The following is a 20,760-nucleotide window of genomic DNA, read 5'->3' as shown; positions in this document are numbered from 1 at the left end:
CCAGGGGCTTTCAATTGTCCTCCAAATAAAATGTGATTGATTTCTCTAACAATCCTTAAGGAACAATGTAAGGATGTGGTATTTTAGGCATCATTCAGTACCTCCTCCTTGACATATCCCTTCTCACCTGCTCCTCACCCAACTCAATGCTTCGTCCATACTTGAATTTTTCAAGAAATGCCGGGATCCTTGTTGCTTCATCTTTACTTTTGCCATTTCCCTAGAAGAGGAGAACTCTGACTCATCTGACCCCACCCCACCATCTGTTGGCCTAGGTACACCTATGTATCCTTCAAATCTCATATCAAAGTTCCTTTTTTCTAGAGAACTTTCCATCTACCAACTGTCCCATTCCAGACTGAATTATGATTCTCCCATAACATTCTATATCCTGCTGCTACTGCTGCTAAGTCGCTTCAGTTGTGTTCGACTCTGTGCGACCCCATAGACAGCAGCCCACCAGGCTCCCCCATCCCTGGGATTCTCCAGGCAAGAACACTGGAGTGAGTTGCCATTTCCTTCTCCAGTGCATGAAAGTGAAAAGTGAATGTGAAGTCACTCAGTTGTGTCCGACTCTGTGTGACCCCATGGACTGTAGCTCACCAGGCTCTTCCATCCATGGGATTTTCCAGGCAAGAGTACTGGAGTGGGGTGCCATTGCCTTCTCTGATTCTATATCCTAGTATTTGTAAAATGTAGTTAGTTAATTCTCTTACTTTCTGAGAGCCCCCAAATTGTGCTTTTCATGGTCAATGTTATATCCTTCACATCTAGCATAAAACATAGCACATGGTAAGGCTTAATAAGTTATTTGTTGAATTAGTTTATTGATAAATTGATGATACTAATGCTTTCTTTGAAGTGAAAAAAACTGAAAACAATATTTTAGAGCACTTTTAGGTTAATAGGAAGACTGAAAGGGAAGTACAGAGGTATTCCCACCTACTCCCTGCCTCCATATATGCAATGGCTTTCCTCACTATCAACATCACTCACAAGAATGGTGCATTTTTAAAAATTAAGGATGAACTTACATTGAAATATCATAATCATCCAAAGTCCATAGTATACTACCAAAAGTATACCTTAGGGTGCACTCTTGGTGTTGTATATTCTATGGGTTTGGGCAAATGTATAAAGCCATGTATCCATCATTATAGTATCATACAGAGTATTTTCAATGTCCTAAAAATCCTCTGTGCTTTGCCTGTTCATCTCTCCCCATGTTGGTCCTAGGGCCACTGGCAACACTGATCTTTTCGGTGTCTCTATACCTTTGTCTGTTCTACAATAGCCTGTGGTTGGAATCATACAGTGTGTAGACTTTTCAGATTCACTTATTTTTTTGTTTTTACTTCTTTCACTCAGTAATAAGCATTTAAGTTTCCTCCATGTCTCTCCATGGCTTGAGAGCTCATTTCTTTTTGGTGCTGAATAATATTCTCTAGCTTGGTTGTAATATAGTTTATTTATCCATTAACCTACTACTGAAGGACATCTTGAGTGCCTCCTAGTTTTGCCAGTTATGAACAAAACTGCTGAAAACATCCAGGTCCAGGCTTCTGTATGGATATAAGTTTTCAATTTCTTTGGAAAAATCCCATGGAGCCGAAAATTGCTGCATTATATGGTAAAAGTATGGTGTGTTTTCTAGTGTAAAGAAACCACCAAAATGTCTTCCAGAAGAACTAATATAGTTTGCAGTCCCATCAGTAATCAATCAATGAGAGCTCCTATTGCTCCACATCTTTACTGGCATTTGGTGTGGTCAATGTTTTGGATTCTGGCCATTCTAATAGGCGGGCAGTGGTATCTCATTATTTTAATGTGCATTTCCCTGATGATCTATAGGTGGGACATCTTTTTATATGCTAATATGACATGTGTCAATCTTCTTTGGTGAAATGTCTGTTTAGGTCTTTGACCCATTTTTAATCAGGCTGTTTGTTGAGTTTTAGGTGTCTTTTCTTTTGGTCTGTTTTTAAAATAATTGTCCTTTATCAGATGTGTCTTTTGCTAATATTATTTTTTTCCCAGTTTGTGTCTTGTCTTCCAATTCTCTTAAAATATGTTCTTTTCTGGTACATAAAATGGCAAATAACAGTTGGAGAAAGAATTTCACCTGTAACTGAGAGGATATTGGAAAATGGCTTCTCATCTCCCTGAGAGTGACATCTCCTGCTGACTCTAACTACATACTTTATCTCTTTCCAACTAGTTCATTATTTAAGTGGTAGTCAGTTGAAGTGGCATTATGATAGGGCTTTTCTGCTCATCTACTTCTTTGGAAGACCATTCTATCTTTGTAGAAGTGTGCCAGTGGTTTCAATGTTGAAAACAAGCTCAGAAGTGATGTATAACATTGTCATCCCTACAAGAGTAAGCAGTAATTTGATTCCAGATGATTTTGAAATTATTACCTCTACTTAACTGCAGATGGTGATTGCAGCCATGAAATTAAAAGACTCTTACTCCTTGGAAGGAAAGTTAAGACCAACCTAGATAGCATATTCAAAAGCAGAGATATTACTTTGCCAACAAAGGTCTGTCTAGTCAAGGTTATGGTTTTCCCAGTGGTCATGTACGGATGTGAGAATTGGACTGTGAAGAAAGCTGAGCACCAAATAATTGATGCTTTTGAACTGTGGTGCTGAATAAGACTCTTGAGAGTCCCTTGGACTGCGAGCAGATCCAACCAGTCCATCCTAAAGGAGATCAGTCCTGGGTGTTCATTGAAAGGACTGATGCTGAGGCTGAAACTCCAGTACTTTGGCCACCTCATGCGAAGAGTTGACTCATTGGAAAAGACCATGATGCTGGGAGGGATTCGGGGCAGGAGGAGAAGGGGACGACAGAGGATGAGATGGCTGGATAGCATCACTGACTCTATGCACATGAGTTTGAGCAAGTTCTGCGAGTTGGTGATGGACAGGGAAGCCTGGTGTGCTGCAGTTCATGGGGTTGCAAAGAGTCGGACACGACTGAGCGACTGAACTGAACTGAATAATATTTATGTAAGGGTACCTCAATAATTAAAAATATATGTTTATAACAACAGTAAAAAAAAAAATACCCCTAAAATCCTCCTTTTATGGTGCTTCTGTTGCTGAGATGAGGAAATGTTCCCAAAATGCAAACAAAATGATTTAGTTTAATTCTATTTATGTAAGTCCCTAAATGTTTTCCAAATGACAGTGGAACATTCTTAATAGTTTTACCACTTGGTAAAACACCATCTCTTTATTTTACTATGAAGGCTTTACAAATTTCCATTCTATGCTAGGCAAATGGTATTCTTTCTTCTGAGTAAGCATTAGAAACACTATTGATAAGCAATATTTTTCTCTTTGGAAGAAGCTTTAAAAGGATTGGAGAAACACATTCAACAATCTACATTATCTTTCTTAATTACTATGATCCTATCTGTAAATTTTTATCTAAAAGAGGGGTCAATAAGCTACAGTCCTCAGGACAAATCCAACAACCCACCACTCATTTTTGAAAATAAAGTTTTATTGGAACAAAATCACATTCATTAATCTATGAATATACTGATTATGAACGCTTCTGTACTTCAGTAATAGAGTTGACCTGATTTGCAAAGCCAAAAATATTTACTATTCGGCTCTTTACATTAAAAAAAAAAATTTGCCAGCCCCTGATTTAAAACCTTCTTGAAGTGATTTAGGTCATTAACCTTTACCTCTCACTGAAATCGGAGAAGGCAATGGCACCCCACTCCAGTCCTCTTGCCTGGAAAATCCCATGGACAGAGGAGCCTGGTGGGCTGCAGTCCATGGGGTCGCTGGGAGTAGGACATGACTGAGCGACTTCACTTTCACTTCTCACTTTCATGCATTGGAAAAGGAAATGACAACCCACTCCAGCGTTCTTGCCTGGAGAATCCCAGGGACGGGGGAGCCTGGTGGGCTGCCGTCTATGGGGTCACACAGAGTCGGACACGACTGAAGCGACTTAGCAGCAGCAGCTCACTGAAATAGTAAATTCTCCTAAACTAGTAACTTTATACAAATAAGGATTTTTAATTTGTCCCAAATTACAGCTTCCAAACTTCACAAGGCTTATCTCCTAATTGCAGTATGCTATGATTTGGTGAATAAGTTCCTATTCTCTCCAACGTGTTAATAGTTAGAAGGAGACACCAGAGATAGGAATAATGAAGCTTCCGTGATGAGCACCCACTTACTCAGTTTCCCCACTATAGCAACAAGATCATCTTCTTTCTTGAAAGATATTTTTAAGATGAAAGTAGGTATTATCAACTTGTAAAGCTTTTTATTATATACCATCATACAGATTTCAACATTTTGTTTTCCCCATTTCCAGCTTCACTCACTGTAGTCATGGCTTGTTTCTGTTGATATTCCCATGGCAGTCTGACCCGCCTTATTCCTTTAGCTCCTCTGCTATTGTCAGTGTATTCCTCGAGCACGCATCTCGGTTTGGCTTATTCCTGTGCTCCTCTTTTCTGCCCACTCAGTTCTGCCCGCTCATCCGTTTCAATCCACTTGCACCCACTGTCTTTCTCACACTGGCTTTTACTATAATGCTCCAGATTTATCCAGTTGTGAAAAATATACTCTGGTGTAGGAGCATGCTTAAGTGGGGCACTGGCTAGTAGAGGGGTCAGCAAGATCCATTTTGATGAGTTCTAACAAGGCTGTTAATTCCACCTTCTTTTATTTTCAAGGAAATTTCAACATCATCTAGTCCAGTGGATTTTAGTGCTTTTTAAACATTTAACTCCTTTCAAGTGAAATCTTAAGAAGACCTACCATGTGAAGCATGAAAAGGAGGAGGGCAGGGGACTGGTTGAAATTGGAGATGGGTGGCAAAAAGAGGTATGGGGACATACTGTTGGGGCATCTATGACATTACCTGGAAAATTCCATGGACAGAGTAGCCTGGTGGGCTATAGTCCATGGAGTTGCAAGGAGTCAGACATGCCTGACCAAACTATGGCAGTGAGGGCATACAGGAGGCTCTCTAGAAGAGATGATGAACCCTAGGTTTCTGGTTTGTGTGCTTGGTTGGATGAAGTCCAAGGCAATTATCTCACGCTAAAAAGTGGGGTCCACTTATTCACCACAGCAACTGAACAAAGAAAAGACTATGCAGTATTTTCGGAAAGTCACCTCTGAACATTCACACTGAAAAGAGTTTACCAAGGGGGTTGTGGTATTCTTTATGAGAAGATGAAATGAAGCACTGTTTAAATAGATTTCTTTAACTGATTTTGAATTGTAGCAGGGCACTAGACCTATAGTGCCTTGTGGTCTTCTCCCAGATCTACTTTTTATAATTCTGCCACTGTACTGGTTGTTTGATCTTGGGCTGACATACATAGAACTGGGAGAGTAAATAAAGCTCAATAGTAACACCATGGGAGAAGCAGGTTTATCATCTCAATGCTTTTTTTTATTCCCATGGCCCTATCTTCCAGGAGAGAGAAAGAGAAAAAAAAGCTATTATATATTGCTTTTTACTGAAATCATTTAAATATTTACAAGGTTAGTACTAAGCATCAAGGGTGCTATTGTTTAAGACTTAAGTTCACCTGCATGGCTTTAATATAAGATTTGGATGTCATACAAGAGAAGAAAATAGGGATAAGCAGGACTATGGTTCTTGAATTCACTTGGAAAATACATTGCATAAGTATGAATGCTACAATAGAGTCGATTCCATGGTCTGTGGAGTCTATTGTATCACCTGTGCTACTAAGACCAAGTATGTTTCACATAGAGATTTAAGGACAGGTATGGAGTTTAGGGAGATATACTGCTGCACTGTGCCTCCTTAGGATATGACAGTCTTTGGGATAACAACTCTCTGTAAGCTTTAGTTTCCTCCTATAGTAAACAAAATAAAAAGAAAAAAAGGAATTCATGTGGAACCTATCTTATAAGGCTGTTGTAAGATTAAATGGAACAATCTATAAAGGATATTTAGCGAAATGCCTGGTACAGAGCAAGGCGTTGATGCATGTTACTCTAAGATAAATATTAGATGTGTTCGGGTCAATGCAAAAGCCAGGGGGAATAATCAAAATGAAAGCAGGTATTATTTTTGAAAAAAGCTCTCATATACCTAGGTATTACTGGAATAGAACCAGACTGTGAGACCTCAGAGACCCTTTAAGGGAGTTAAACACAGAGTGACAATGTTGTTTTGCCTGATTCACATCAGATCTTTGTTGTAAAGCACATTTTCTTCAATAGGCTCAATATGAAGCATTTATTCACCCAGATAATAGATACAAATCCATGCATTCAAATGTTCCTTGGAGTCAGAGATCAAGATGGAAATCCCCAGAATCACAGAGATTTGTGTCTATAAACTTGCTTATTATATTCACATTCAAAGAGGTTAGAAGGGATAGTGTCAGCTTTTTAACCAGAATCTTTTCATTACTTCTCCCTGTTGGGATTGCAGCACATGCTGTGAATGACCTCCAGAGATCCTCAAGCTGTATGCAGAGAGCAAACTGAATCTGAAAGCTTTATTAGATAAGTTTGTCTTTCAGCTGGTGGGAATGGATGTCAGCTGTACCAGGAAAAAATAAAATTTCTTGTGAAACTGGGTCCTGACCTTGAGAAAAAACCTCAAATCTGAGTGTACGTTTCTGTTCTGAGTCCTGTCCTTATTTGTTAAACATGGAGTGCAGGTTCAAAAGAAAGAGGCATGTTTTACCTTAAACAAATAAGAATCAGGAAGAAAAATAATAGGGCTCCTATTTTGGTCTTGTTGGATTCAGCAAGCAAAAATGCTTATCACCAAATTATAGGGTTAAATGTTTTAATATAGCACAGGGAACTATACTCAATATTTTATAATAACCTATAAGGGAAAAGAATCTGAGGAAAAAAATATACATATGAATTGCCATGCTGGACACCTGAAACTAACATGATATTGTACATCAACTATCAGTTCAGTTCAGTCGCTTAGTTGTGTCCGACTCTGCAACCCCATGGACCACAGCATGCCAGGCCTCCCTGTCCATCACCAACTCCCAGAGTTTACCCAAACTCATGGCCATTGAGTTGACTATACTCCAATAAAAAATACTAATAATCAAGGAAACAACATTCTCACTCATTTCAACATGAGAAGGAAAACTACCTCCTGTACTTAGAATCCATAGTAAATATAGGAAGTTTATTTATATCTTTTATCCATAAATTTCTTCAAGAAGAAAGAACAGTCCTGGGAAACTGAAGTGACAGTGGCAGTTACTTTATTTTAATAATGTCTCCCACATTTCTAGTGGCATGTTATTTAGCTTCTGCTTTTTAATGTGGGATAACAATGATTTTTTGAAGTTGTGATAACTATCTCAAAAGCAAGAACTGAAGGTGTTAACATTCTGACTTTTCTCCTATGGTAGGTTATAATTCAATTTAGGCACTGGTAGAGTTAGTGCTGTTAGCAATCTTGCATAAATATTAGAATAGCTACATGGAATGTCTGTTTAATGAACTCATCATAGGCTGGAAAGTACTTTGGAAAAGGAGATTAGAACATATTTTCTTTAAAATATTGAAGACAAGAGAAGAAATAAACTGTATAAATGTTAAGAGGAATACAGCATGTGATGTTACACTATAAAGTAGAGGTTCTCAAATTGGATATAAGAATGAGAGTTAAGGAATGAGATGGGAATGATTTAGGCTATAAAATTTGCATCAAAGCCACAGCACATCCCTATTTGATCAATATTGCAGCCTTTAAAAAAACTTAGGGTTTACTATTGCGGACGTGCAGATGAATGTATCTGTCAGCTATGTCTAAGCTGAAAAACAAATTGAGATATATAAGAATATGGACAAGCACTGAAACCAAACTTAGGAGAAGTGGGCTTGAGTCCAGATTCTGCTCCTAAACAGCTGGACAACCATATAAGCACTTAGTCTCTCTGGCATTATAATTACACAGGAGATCAACGTACTTGATCCAACTTGATCCAACTCTAAAATTACTGTCAATTTGGTCAAAATATATGAGTTTAACACTATCACATGCTTGTCATTGAATAAAAGCTGCATACACAAAAGGGCATGTTTTGATAAGCAAGATATAAAATAGGATCCTTTTGGAACTTACAGTCTGTTAGCAAATGAAAATTAAGTAATGACGCAAATAGTTAATCAAAATAATGGCAAGGATACGAAAGAGAAAAGGTATACCTTGCCATGTAATAGCTCAAAGAAAGAGCCTGTGCAGCTGAGATCTAAAGGATGAATAAGAAAAGAGGTCATCCAGGCGACAGTAGTAGGTGTGGAAACCCTGAGCCCAGAAAGAAGCAGACTTGCTAAAAGAACTGAAGAAAGCCAGAAGGGTTGGACTTTGAAGAAAAAGGCAGACAGTGGAACAAGAAGGGTAAGCAGGGGAACCATTGTCTAAGATCTGGTGAGCATGTTCATGATTTGGAGACTTATTCTAAAAGCAGTGGGGGCGCTATTACAGAATTATAAAAGAATGAGGTTTATACTTTGCATGATTGTTCTTTATGGAGTATGTTTTTATGGGGAATGGATTAGAGGGAGGTGAATGAAATCAGTTAGGAGGCCAGGCATCCATGATGGTGGTGGAAGGGATGCAGATGGACAAAATAACTTCAAAGATATTGAAGTATTACTACAATCACTAGGATTTGGTGGTTGATTCAATGAGGAAAGTGAGGGAGAAGGTGGTCTCCCTCCAGGATCACTTACTAGTACTGGCTTGATTGGATGGTGTTGCTATTGCCTGAGATAAGAAATACAAGGGCTTCCCTGGTGGCTCAGAGGGTAAAGGATCTGCCTGCAGTGCAGGAGACCTGGGTTCAATCCCTAGGTCAGGAAGATCCCCTGGAGAAGGGAATGGCAACCCACTCCAGTATTCTTGCCTGGAGGTACAAGAAAAGGGGGAAGAGGAAACTCCCTAGTTCAGTTGTGGACATGGTGGATTCGAAGAGTCTGGGGGACACCCAAGTGCAGACACTGAGTGAGCTGTTGGATATATGGGTTCCTTGAATTTATGGATTGCATCCTTCTATCACTTTCCCTAAGTTTTCCCTAAATTCAAGAGTGATTCTCGGCCCTCTCTTACTAGACTTATAGGCACATTTGACACAGTTTATCAATTCCTTCCTCTTAACTCACTTCCTTCACTTGGCTTCCAGGTCTCTGTCTTGGTTTTCCTCCAACTTCAGAACTTATTACTATAATCCTTACTTCTCACCAGTGAAGTCCTCCAGGGATCTGTCTTTGGGTATTTTCTCTTTTCTATCTATAGTCACTGCTTGGCTTTAACTAGTACCACCTCATGACTCAACTTTATGCTAAAAATTGCACATTTACATCTCTAGGTTGGACCTCTCTTTTAATCTCCAGGTCATATATTCCTCTCCTTATACTCCACCTCCATTTGGTTAACTAGTAGGCATGTATGTGTGCTCAGTTGTGTCTGACTCTTTTGCAATCCTGTGTACTACAGTATTTTTGCCTGGAAAATCCCACGGACAGAGGAGCCTAGCAGGCTATAGTCCAGGGATTCGCAGAGTCGGATAAACAGCATGCACACACACACACGCTCAGAAAGACATGACTGGCTAAGCTAAAAGGTGGCCAAAAAACAAAAAAACAGGTCCTCAAACAGCTGTCAAATTTAGTAAGAGCCAGTAGAACATTATAGCAGGCAAAAACGATATCACTGGATAAAGGTAAGAAAAGGGAATGATGACACTGTGATGTAACTGAGCTGTGAGTAGAATGGCAGTTATGGAACTGGATCCAGTTCTGAAGCCCACGACAGAGAAAAGTATGGAAAACACACTTGGGATGTTAGAAGCGGGGGCACAGACATGTTGAAACACTTGAGGCACAGAGAGATTTAAACATTTGAGACAGCATATTTTTGTTGTTCACAGGCCATGGGGACTCACATGATTTGTGCCAGAAAAGCAAAATTTGAAGGGAGATTAGGTAACAGACTTCAAATAATGTCAAAATGTACTTTTCCTACTCAGAAAGTAATTTAGACAGTAACTGGAACTTGTGTTAGGCAATTGAAAGATACTTTCGAGTATAACAACAGTGGGGGAATGCCACCCACTCTTGATTTTTAAAAGACTATGCAGTTAACCTTAAGATTGCTCCTGAGAGAGAGAGAGAGAGTGCTTTTCCTGAAGATAGTGGGGAAGAATGAATGACCTCTCAAAGGCCACAATCTTAGAATCTATGCTTTAAGTGCAAACTATTACAGTTTCCTCCACTTGAAATCTTTCTTTGAGGGTTAAGTTATATTTGGTTTCAAAATGATTCAGTGAAAATTTGGAAAATATTAGGAATACAGGGAGAAGCCTAACTTTTGTGGACTGTGGGGTGCCTACTCTCTCCTGAATGTGTTTAAAGAGTCCTAATTTCTCCTTGGTAATAGCTTGAGAAGAAATACAACATTACGGTATATTCTATGATGATTTCCAGCAAAGGTCCTTTTTGGGAAGGAGTTAAATAATAAAAGAAGGCTATGGTAATTTTACTGTAATAAACCCTTTATTTCTATAAAAATGCAGGATATGAGTAACTGAAAAATCCCCAATGATCAGAATACTTTATTCAACCACTGATGTTATTCTCCTCCTTCTCCTACACACCCCACCCCCAATACACAGAAACTTCCAGGAATACTGCCAACAAGCATTAGAAATGATAGATGAGAGCTTTTCTTCCTCTGCCAGTGCAGACCCCAAAGCTCAGCCCTAACCGGAGATGGTAACCAAGCCATAAAACTGCCAAAAGGTTAAGAGAGAAAGAACAAAGGGAACTTCATCATCACAAAAATGGATAATTAACATCTAAATACTCTGGTTTTCACAATCCATCACTGTCTTGGATATTAACAAGGACACCACTGTTATATCCTCCCTGTGAACCAGGGAACTTTGTTGAAGAACCTGGCCTGGAACCAAAGACTCCCCTTGCCTACATCTGAAGACTTCATTCTCATCACCGTAAGCAGCACTGGGGACTCCTCAGGCAGGCTTTACTGTTGTCACTTTCCTTTCTATCTCATTATATTTCAAGCATCCTCACCTCACTGATACATAAAAATAAGATTTAATTAATTAATTAGTTTATTCCTGCCAAGAGCTGGAGGGTCTCTGCAGTTGCTCAGGGCTTTGAAATCTTTTGGGAAGGGTCAAAAATTCATTTCTTATCCTGTTATCATAATTGATTAGGGGACCTCCTATTTTCTGGTATAAAATCATATTCCTAGGGTTTTAGACTTTCAGGGAGTTTTTTTTTTTTTTTAAGGTTTAGAGGTTTTAATTCTAAAACCAAGGATGGTATAGCCTTGTTCTAAGTGTTTTCAATAAAACAGTTATCTGTTAATGAAATAGAGAAAGACTTGGCTGAAACTGATGAGCCTTATCCAAAAGGTTCAGCTGAGGCAGAATTAACCGTTGGAAGCCCAGCCAAAACTGGAAAGGCTCTGGGTGGCAATCCTCTTTGTGTTTCTGAGAAGGATGAGAACCCAAAAGAGGAGTAAGAATGTGAGAACTAATTGACAGCTTCCTTCCCTCCTTCTCTTATGATCACTGCAGACAAAGGTCATTTTCATAATAAATGAATTTTTTTCTCAGAATTTAAATCAAACAAATAAACAGTATTCCAAGATTATATTTAAGTTCCAATTAATCACATGTTTTTATCAAATTACCTAGATACTTAAAAGATAACTGAACTAGCCTTGGGTTGCTTTATTGAACTCTAGAGAGGCAAGTGAAGTGCAAATCATAAATGTAGAAATAATGTTATATGTGTTTGATATTTAAGTACAGCCTTCAAAACTTTAGATGATCAATAAATCACTGCTTGAAATACACTGTTCTGATTAATAACATAAGCTTTTTACAGAGATGTATCTTCAAATACCCACTCTGCCACTTACTAGCTTTGTAACTTTGGACAAACTCTTCTGTTGCTTGGTTTTCTCATCTACAGAATGGGAATCACAACAAAACTCATGTAAAAAGTACAGCCATGGCACTAATTATAAGCCTCTTTGTATTAATTTCGGTTCATTCGGAAGTAGACTATAAAATGAGGATTTGAGTGTGTGTGTATGTTAGTTACTCAGTCATGTCTGACTCTTTGCAACCCCTTGGGGTATAGCCTCCCGGGCTCCTCTGTCGGGATTTTCCAGGCAAGAATACTATAGTGGGTTGCCATACAAATAGTTTTTAATTGGTGGTACTCCCTGGTGGCTCAGTGGTAAAGAATCCGCCTGCCAAGCAGGAGATGCATGTTTGATCCCTGGATTGGGAAGATCCCCGGAGGAGCAAATGGCAACCTACTCCAGTATTCTTGCCTGGGAAATTCCATGGACAGAGGAGCCTTGCGGGCTACCATCAATGGGGTCGCAAAAGAGTCAGACACGACTTAGTAACTAAACAACAATAACACAACTTTAATCAGCAGATGACACCAGGAAGCTGTGGTGGAAGAATAAGGAGATGAATAGGAATGGGAAGGAAGTCTCTATAGGGCATGCTAATAAAACAGGTCATCACTGTAGCCAACTGTGGTTCAATTCACTGAAGACCTCTGGTGTTCAGCCCTGGAGTTGTCCTACCCAAGGAATGAAGAGGGTGTGCTATTTATTCGTCAACTCCTTTCCATTAGTGGTTGAGTACTATTCTAGCACATCCTCTACAAGTGAGTGAGCTTCTCCTATGGCAAGAGAAAGTGCCTGGGCAGAGTGATAGGTACTCGCCTTCAGAAGCCCTGAGGGTTTACCAGAAGGACAAGTGCTGAGGGGACATGGGTAGGCCATTAAGGGCCAAAATTGACCCATCTGCTCTTATCTGGTTTTTGTAAATAACCTGTTAATAGAACATAGCCATGCCTGTTGATTTACAGGCAACTTTAGTATACAGTGGCTGCTTTTAGTATACAGTGACAAAGTTGATACCAAGACCTACAAAACTGAAAATACTTACTATCTGACTCTCTACAAAGAGAGTGCATCGATCCCTTATCTAGTTGGTAGCACAACTGAGATTAGAATTTAGGTTTCTTGACCTCCAATACAGCACTTGTCTAATTACACTTGAGAATGGCTCTCTCCAAAATTAATTACAGGAAGAGATGGCTTTACCAGTGTTTAATCAACCAGAAACCTCTATTAACTGGCACTTCTATGAGTCTATTTATACAATGGTCATTCATTCCCAGTTGTTACCCTGGGAAATCTGAAGAATTCCAATATCCTGATTTGGAATCTTGACATAAAGCATGTTCTATATGCAATTTCTTTCAGAAATGCTAAATCGGGTATAGTGGAATGTGAATGTTCCCAGACCCAGCAGCTTGTGGGTAAGAAAGGATTCACACTGACATTTACAACTCGATCTGTCAGCTCTTTGCCTCCATCTGCCAAGCAGGCCTTCAGGCCCATGCAAAGTCTTGCCTACCTAATCGTTTATAAGAGTCTTGAGGGGAACTGCATATAAGCATGGCTGATCCACCCACAGGTAGGTCTAAGCTGCTCTGCTAGGCAAGTACTGCTAAGGCTTAGCATGCTATACACCTCCTTGAACTTCCAAGCTCCAAAATTCTGGGTGGGGGTGGTGCTGGAACAACTGGAGTTCCCTTTGGCATCCACAGCACTGGCTCTCACTCAAGTTACACGCTACACTGCAGGCAGGAAGCAGGGATGAACTCCTTCCTCATTGATCATAGACCTAGGGCAATAGTTCTTAAAGTGCAGTCTCAAGACCAGCAGCATCAGTGCAATGTGGAGACTTTTTAGAGATGCAAATTCTCAAGCATTACCCCATATCTACTGAATCAGGACCTCCAGACTGAAGCCCCATAATCTGTGCTTTAGTAAGAAATGGGTGATTCTAATGTACAGTATAGTTTGAGAGTCACTGACATAGGACTCTGCACATACACCAATGCTTTCATCTCCGCTTTCCTTCCTTTCTCTCAGTATAGTGGTTTGGGTGTTAAGATGGCCACAATAAAGCCATCCCTTCCCTGTATGCACATCCATTGGCAGTGACATCACAGCTCTCCCTTCAAAAGGTGAAGTCTATTTCTCCACCCCTTGAGCCTTGGCTGGACTGAAAACTTGCCTCGATGAACAGAATGTAGCAGAAGTGATGTCTGAATGACAGAGTCTAGGTGTCAAGACATCTTGTAGCTTTTACTCTCATCCTCTCAAAACATTGCCCTGAGAACGCCATACAATGAACCCAGTCCAGCCTATGGGAGGATGATAGGTGTTGTGAAGAACCAAGGTTCTCCAGCCAACAGCCAGCTGTCAGATATCTGAGGGAATCCATCTAGCTTCTGTTGAGTTTCCAAATAACTGCATGTATAAGAATGACCCCTAGCAAGACCTTTAGAACACCTAATAAGTGAAACACAGCCCAACTGCAGACCCACAAAATCACAAGCAAGTAAATAACCCTTGTTTAAAGCCATTACATTTAGAGTGTTTTAATGCAGAAATAGAAAACTGAAGTAAAGAATACGCCTGCCAAGCAGGGGACATGGGTTTGACCCCCGGGTTAGGAAGATCTCCTGGAGAAGGGAATGGCAACCCACTCCAGTATTCTGGCCAGGGAAATCCCATGAACAGAGGAGCCTGGCAGGCTACAGTTTATGGGGTTGAAAAGAGGTGGACACAACATAGCAACTAAATAAGAAAAATGATACACAGGTATCTAAGCAACAGCGGCAAAAAGTTTTTTTTTTTCCCAGTGTGCCTCTTTGTCTTGCAACCTGAAACAATTTATATAGCTCAGGCAGGACCACCTCATCATGTTACATAGATTAAATCATAAAGGAGCTTGGTTTAGTGTTTTTAAAAAGGTCCCTAGGCCTCCATTTCCACACATATAGAAGAAATACATTCAACTAGGTACTTCCAATGATTATTCTAGGCTCAGAGTTCTATGACTCTAAGAAATTCAAATACAATAAACTGATTTCTTCTACTCCTTAATTAGAGAAGACAGAAAAACATTTCTCACTTTTACTCCCCATACATCTTAAGACTGAGTTAAATAACATTAACTATGGGCTAACTGCCTTCCTATCTAGAATTTCCATTAGGTTTTTGGACAGAGAGATACTACAAGGCACAGCAAAAAAACAAAAAAACAAAAAAACAAAAAACAAAAAAACACAGGCTTTGCAGCCTGACACACTTGGATTATAAACCTGGCTCTGTTTCTTTCCAGCTGTGTGGCCTTCATCTATTTCCCTTCTGAGCCTTGTGATCCTTACCTTAAAAATACTGTGTATAACCATACATACTTGGCAATTATTTTGATGAGAAAGGCATATATACAAAAGCAGCTAGAATAATAGTAGGAGCGCAATGGGAAAAAAATTTACAATGATGAATGATAAATCATATTGTGTTACAGTATAGTACATGAAACAATAATCAGATAACAGAACTATATTACAAATTACATTTTCCCTTTTTATATTGTACTTATTTCAGATTATATTCCTGACTTCCAGAAATTTAAACAATTCTTAATTCTGATGTTTAAACTACCACATTAAGGAAAAAGGAATGTTTGATTTTATAAGCAGCTTTTGGCAGAAAAGAGCTGTCTGCAGGAGTCTCCTCATGTCTTCTCACTAACTTTAAACCAGGCACCTCCAAGCTCTAATCATCAACGGCCTGAGCACATCTTTCACATCTTTTGATCATACAATACCTTGCCTAACTTGCTGGTTCCTTCCATAGATCAAAGAAGTAGAAATGAAGAATAAGTAATTAACAGATGACCAGGTCTCTTCTCTAGCTTTGCCTTCAGTAACCTCATGGAAAAAACCCGTGTGAACAAACTGTGTGAACAAGAAAATATCTAAACAAAGACCACAAGACGTCGCCAAGCCTGCACGTAGTAAAGGATGGCAAGGACTCTGACATCCCATTCCAATGATTAACTGAGATTATTTCCCCTTTTCCCTTAAAACTGTCATGACCGAGCAGAATAGTCAGAATTGCTTTTTGGGGACATGAGTTCTCTGTCTCCCCAGATTGCTGGCTTTCTGATTAATAGAAAGTGAGCTTTCCTGGTGGCTTAGATGGTAAAGAATCTGCCTGCAATGCAGGAAACCTGGGTTTGATCCCTAGGTTGCGAAGATCCCCTGGAGGAGGGCATGGCAACCCACTCCAGTATTCTTGCCTGGAGAATTCCATGGACAGAGCGGCCTGGTGGGCTATAGTTTATGGGGCTGCCAAGAGTTGGACACGACTGAACAATTAACACTTTCACTTTCTGTGGAGCCCTATACCAAGGCCACAGATATGGAGCCCCATACAAAGGTCATCTCCAGAACTGACTGAGCCCCATAGCAATCACTGCCATGAGACCCCTCACCCCACCTAAACTGGCCAGCTCCCTGACCCCATATTAGGTAAAATACCCACCCTAATCACTCACCTAATTTCACCCTTCCAGCAGGAATTTTCTTTGTCTTGAGCCTATAAAAATTGGCTACTAATGCACAAGAGGGGTTAGCATCCCTTGTTCTGTCAGGAGGTCAACCCGCTGTGCTTGCAGTACCCTCATTACCTCTGTTTTTTGTTCTATCTTTGACTGGAACACTCTCTCCTGGATGTGTACCTTGCTTACTTCCTCACTTCCAACAGCTTTCTCAAGTATTTGCTTAATAGAAAAGATTCAATGACCCAACTTCAGGCAATCATGCCTTCATTCCCGCTCACTCCCTCTTATCCTGCTTTCCTGTTCTCCATAACTGTGCTTCTCAAAATTCAGCGTGCAAATGAATTACCTAGGGATCTTATTAAAATATAGATTCTGATGCACTGGGTCTGGAGTAGGGCCTGGCATTCTACATCTTTAACAAGTGCCCATTTGATATCAATCTGTGGACTAAACTCTGTAACTCTGAACAATATTGAGACAGTATCTGTTTTCTTTATTTGCTCATCCTGTTTCTCTTCCAATCAGAGTACAGCTGAACTTTGATTAACACTGAGGTTAGGGCTGACTTACTGCATAGTTGAAAATCCGGTCTGCTCTGTGTATTCATGTTTCTGCCATTTAGGCAGCTCCTTCACATGCACAGATTCAACCCACCATGGATCATGTAGTACTGGAATATTTATTATTGAAAAAATTCTGCATATAAGTGCACCTGCATAGTTCAAACTCATGTTGTTCAAAGGTCAACTAGAAGGGTTTCATGAGGGGAGGGAACTTAACTCTATGCTGCATTCTCAGCATCTAGTATAATGTTCAATACACAGAAGTTACTCAATAGATATTAAGTAGATGAATTAAATATGTTTCTGGAAATTGAAACTGGAACTTTGAATCTGTGCTCCAACAGAACTGTTATAGTCGCATCTAAGAACTTTACAGGTTAAGTAGATTTCTGTGCCCTGCCTTTCAAAAATTCCAACCATGTGAAAGTAGCTTAAATAGGAGCATAAACCCATAATTATATCAGAGTTCAATAGAAACAAATTATTGGAGCCCAATTTCTTTACAGAGTGAGAGAATCTGAGACTGAATATCAGGAGAAAGCTAGAGAACAAATACCAATAAACAATTACATAGGGACAAACTATGCATGTGTGCTGAGGGAACCAAAAATTACAGGTCATAAGAAGAAATAAACCTGATATAATTAATTGAAGATAAACACTGATAGAGCAATTTTAGTGTCCCGGATTGACCAAAACAAAGGAAGAAGAAAGAATGCTCACACATCTTTTTAAAGTATCTGATATCAAATTTAACTCTAATGTCTTCTTAGAAACCCCAGGGGCACACAAGACACACTGTTCCTAGATGGTAGAGCATCTTTTAACCTAAGCGCTGTTTATGCCTTCTACTGAATTATCATTGTGCTACCTTGGGTAATCTTTTCATTGTGGTATATTTCTAACTGATACGAAATAAAAATCAACTTTACTTGAAGAACCATAGTTAAATACTGCAAATATCTGATCTTTGAAAAGTAGAAAAGGAAAAAAAAAGGAAGCAAAAAACAAGAACATAAAAAAAAGATATTTTTAAGTTCTAATTTTAGAATTGGTATAGCAGAACAATTTTTTGGCTCCTTGCCCATGGGACTCAAAGCCAGCCTTAATATTGCCATGAGATTTTATGCATACCTTCTACTAAGAAATGAATAGAAGATGAAAAAGAATAGACTGAAAATATGCAGTAAAAACAAAAGTTAAAACTATAGCTAAATGAAGAAACATTCTTTCCCCCCAAGTCTACTTGTGGCAGTCATGGTCCATTTTCCTTTTTCTTGAACTAAAAATGGAAGAGCTCTTAAGATTGTCTTCAGATGGAACAGAAAGAAGTGCTAGGGTGACTGTGTGTATTTCTGTGGTTTGGGGAGTTTTTATATTTTTGGTAACACTGCATGACTTGCAGGATCTTAGTTCCCTGACCAGGGATTGAACCTGTGCCCTCTGCAGTGGAAGCACAGGGTCTTAACCACTGGACTGCCAGGGAAGTCCCTGTGTAGGCATATTTGAATAAGATTATCTACAGGATATAGGATTCATTGAGATGGGGTCCTTACATATTTAGTCTTGGAAGCTCTACCCTGATTCCTCTTCAGGAACAACACACCCGTCTGTCCGACTAGAAGCACTGATAGTATTCCTTACTGAGAATTGCCTTTGGCCCCAGAAGACTCTTCTAAGATCTCCCTTTTCCTTCCAGTGGGCAGCCCCTGGGCAAAGGCTGGCTGGTTCCGGAATACAAAGGCCAAGCTCTATTCTTGCAATTCAGGAGGGCTCTTGACAACCCCCTCAGCCCTAAGGCTCCTGTGGAGTGGGCTGAGGCCTCTCTTGCAGTCAAATCACCCTGCAGCCTCCCAGCCCCTTCTGCTATCTCTGCTATGGGTCTTTCTTCACTGTAGGTACATTTCTGGAGAGCACACCCCTATATACTTTGGTGACTCCATATGTTCAGTCAATCTCTTTCCAAGGAACCTAAGCTCTAAGACATTTTGCATTGTAAATAACCCAAGTTTATTCCTATTTTCAGCATTGCAACTCATTTTCCCTTTAACCCAGGCAGCATCTCACTGTTGTGCTTTCGAGCAAATGTCCAAAGCCACAGAGGATGCGATCCAGCATACTTACGTGTTCCAATTGCTGTCAGTCCAGGGGCTGGGCCAGGCCACTTTGCCCTCAGCTCTTGAAGTAAGTGGGTTACCGCCTTCCACTCCGAGCTCAGATCTTCTAACTTCCTCTTTAATAGAAAAGCATGCATGTTATTTATTCGATTAACATCTTACAGTAACTTAATTCACTGAGTTATTAATTTATATTGTGAATACATTATTGTATTTCTATCGTATTTTACTTCTAAATTAACTTTTCTGGGTGGAATTCCTTTCAAAGGTATTTTAATTAAATACTTCAACCAACCTCACTACAAATTTTTATTGATTGTTTGCTGCATACAGGCTCTTGCTCCAGGCACAATTTCATTGAAAGGACAAACAGAGTGCAAACATTATTGAAAGCAAAACAAATAAACAAAAAATGTCATCTCAGCAATTGGCTTGACTGTTTTAAATAGTATCTAGTGTGGCTGTATACCAGAATTTTCCAGAGGACATTAAAATTATCTTACTGCCCTGGCTCACCCCAGATCAATCCTATTAGCAATACTTGGAAGGAGGGGCTGAGGTACACATGGGGATAAGCCTCTGAGTCCACTTTAAGGAAGGACTCTTGTCCCAAATGGTGAAGAAGATGTCAGTAGATATCCTTCAGATGTCAGGTGTCAGTTCCTTCTGGGACTGTCTCTGCTGTAGTGATCTGCCTTGCCTAAGGACTTGCCCTTCCCAGGGCAGCCCTTATTCAAAGACTGATCAAGGTGAGAGTATAAAGGCTCAGCCAATTTGGTTCAAAGCAGGACCATTTTGAGGGTCATTTTAGCTGCAGTAGGGTCAGCCAAGCCTGTATATGGTCAGTGATGTGTATATGTTAACAGGTGGCTCTCTGGGGAAAACAAAGAAACAAATTGATTTTAGTGTTTGCTAATTTCTGTGGTGTAGATTGTCCAACTATAGCCAATTTTAGCTACCAAAAGAACATCAAGTAGCTCACAAAGTGCCTGAAAAGTTGCTAATAGGTCCTCAGGAGCAGATCCAAGCCACTTCCAGTGTAACACTGGATAATCATAAGATAACTTACTGCCAATAGAATGTGAGGAGAGGTAATATCTGTCAGTTCTGGGCTGATCCTTATAAAAATTGAGTGAGGTTTCTCCATCCATTCTTTCCCTTTCTACTGGCTGGAAGCAGAGGACTCAAAGATCCCAGGTCAAACTTTCTCAATGGATTGGGAGGATAAAATAATTTATCATAATACTTTGGAGCAGTGGTTCTCATATGTTGGGGCCATCAGAATCACCTGGAAGACTTGGTAAACCACTGACTGCTGGCTTTCATGGAGAAGGCAATGGCAACCCACTCCAGTTACTCTTGCCTGGAGATACTGATGGATGGAGGAGCCTGGTAGGCTGCAGTCCATAGGGTCGCTAAGAGTCAGACATGACTGAGTGACTTCACTTTCACTTTTCCTTTCATGTATTGGAGAAGGAAATGGCAACCTACTCCAGTGTTCTTGCCTGGAGAATCCCAGGGATGGGGGAGTCTGGTGGGCTGCCATCTATGGAGTCGCACAGAGTCGGACACAACTGAAGCGACTTAG

The 20,760-nt window shown here is 39.9% G+C and overlaps 1 protein-coding gene across 6 annotated transcripts in view; it reads right to left on the bottom strand.

Annotated features, from left to right (window-relative positions):
- Nucleotides 1-20,760, bottom strand: part of DMD (dystrophin) — a 2,254,125-nt gene that overhangs the window by 724,328 nt on the left and 1,509,037 nt on the right. For all 6 annotated transcript variants that reach the window (XM_040266338.1, XM_040266336.1, XM_040266334.1 and 3 more), the window contains one exon: nt 19,180-19,288. In XM_040266338.1, the coding sequence (XP_040122272.1) occupies nt 19,180-19,288 (109 nt within the window). The remainder of the gene's footprint in view (nt 1-19,179; nt 19,289-20,760) is intronic.

This window comes from Oryx dammah, unplaced genomic scaffold, assembly GCF_014754425.2.
Source record: "Oryx dammah isolate SB20612 unplaced genomic scaffold, SCBI_Odam_1.1 HiC_scaffold_23, whole genome shotgun sequence".
Taxonomy (NCBI): Eukaryota; Metazoa; Chordata; class Mammalia; order Artiodactyla; family Bovidae; genus Oryx; species Oryx dammah.
This window is presented reverse-complemented; position numbering and strand designations above follow the sequence as displayed.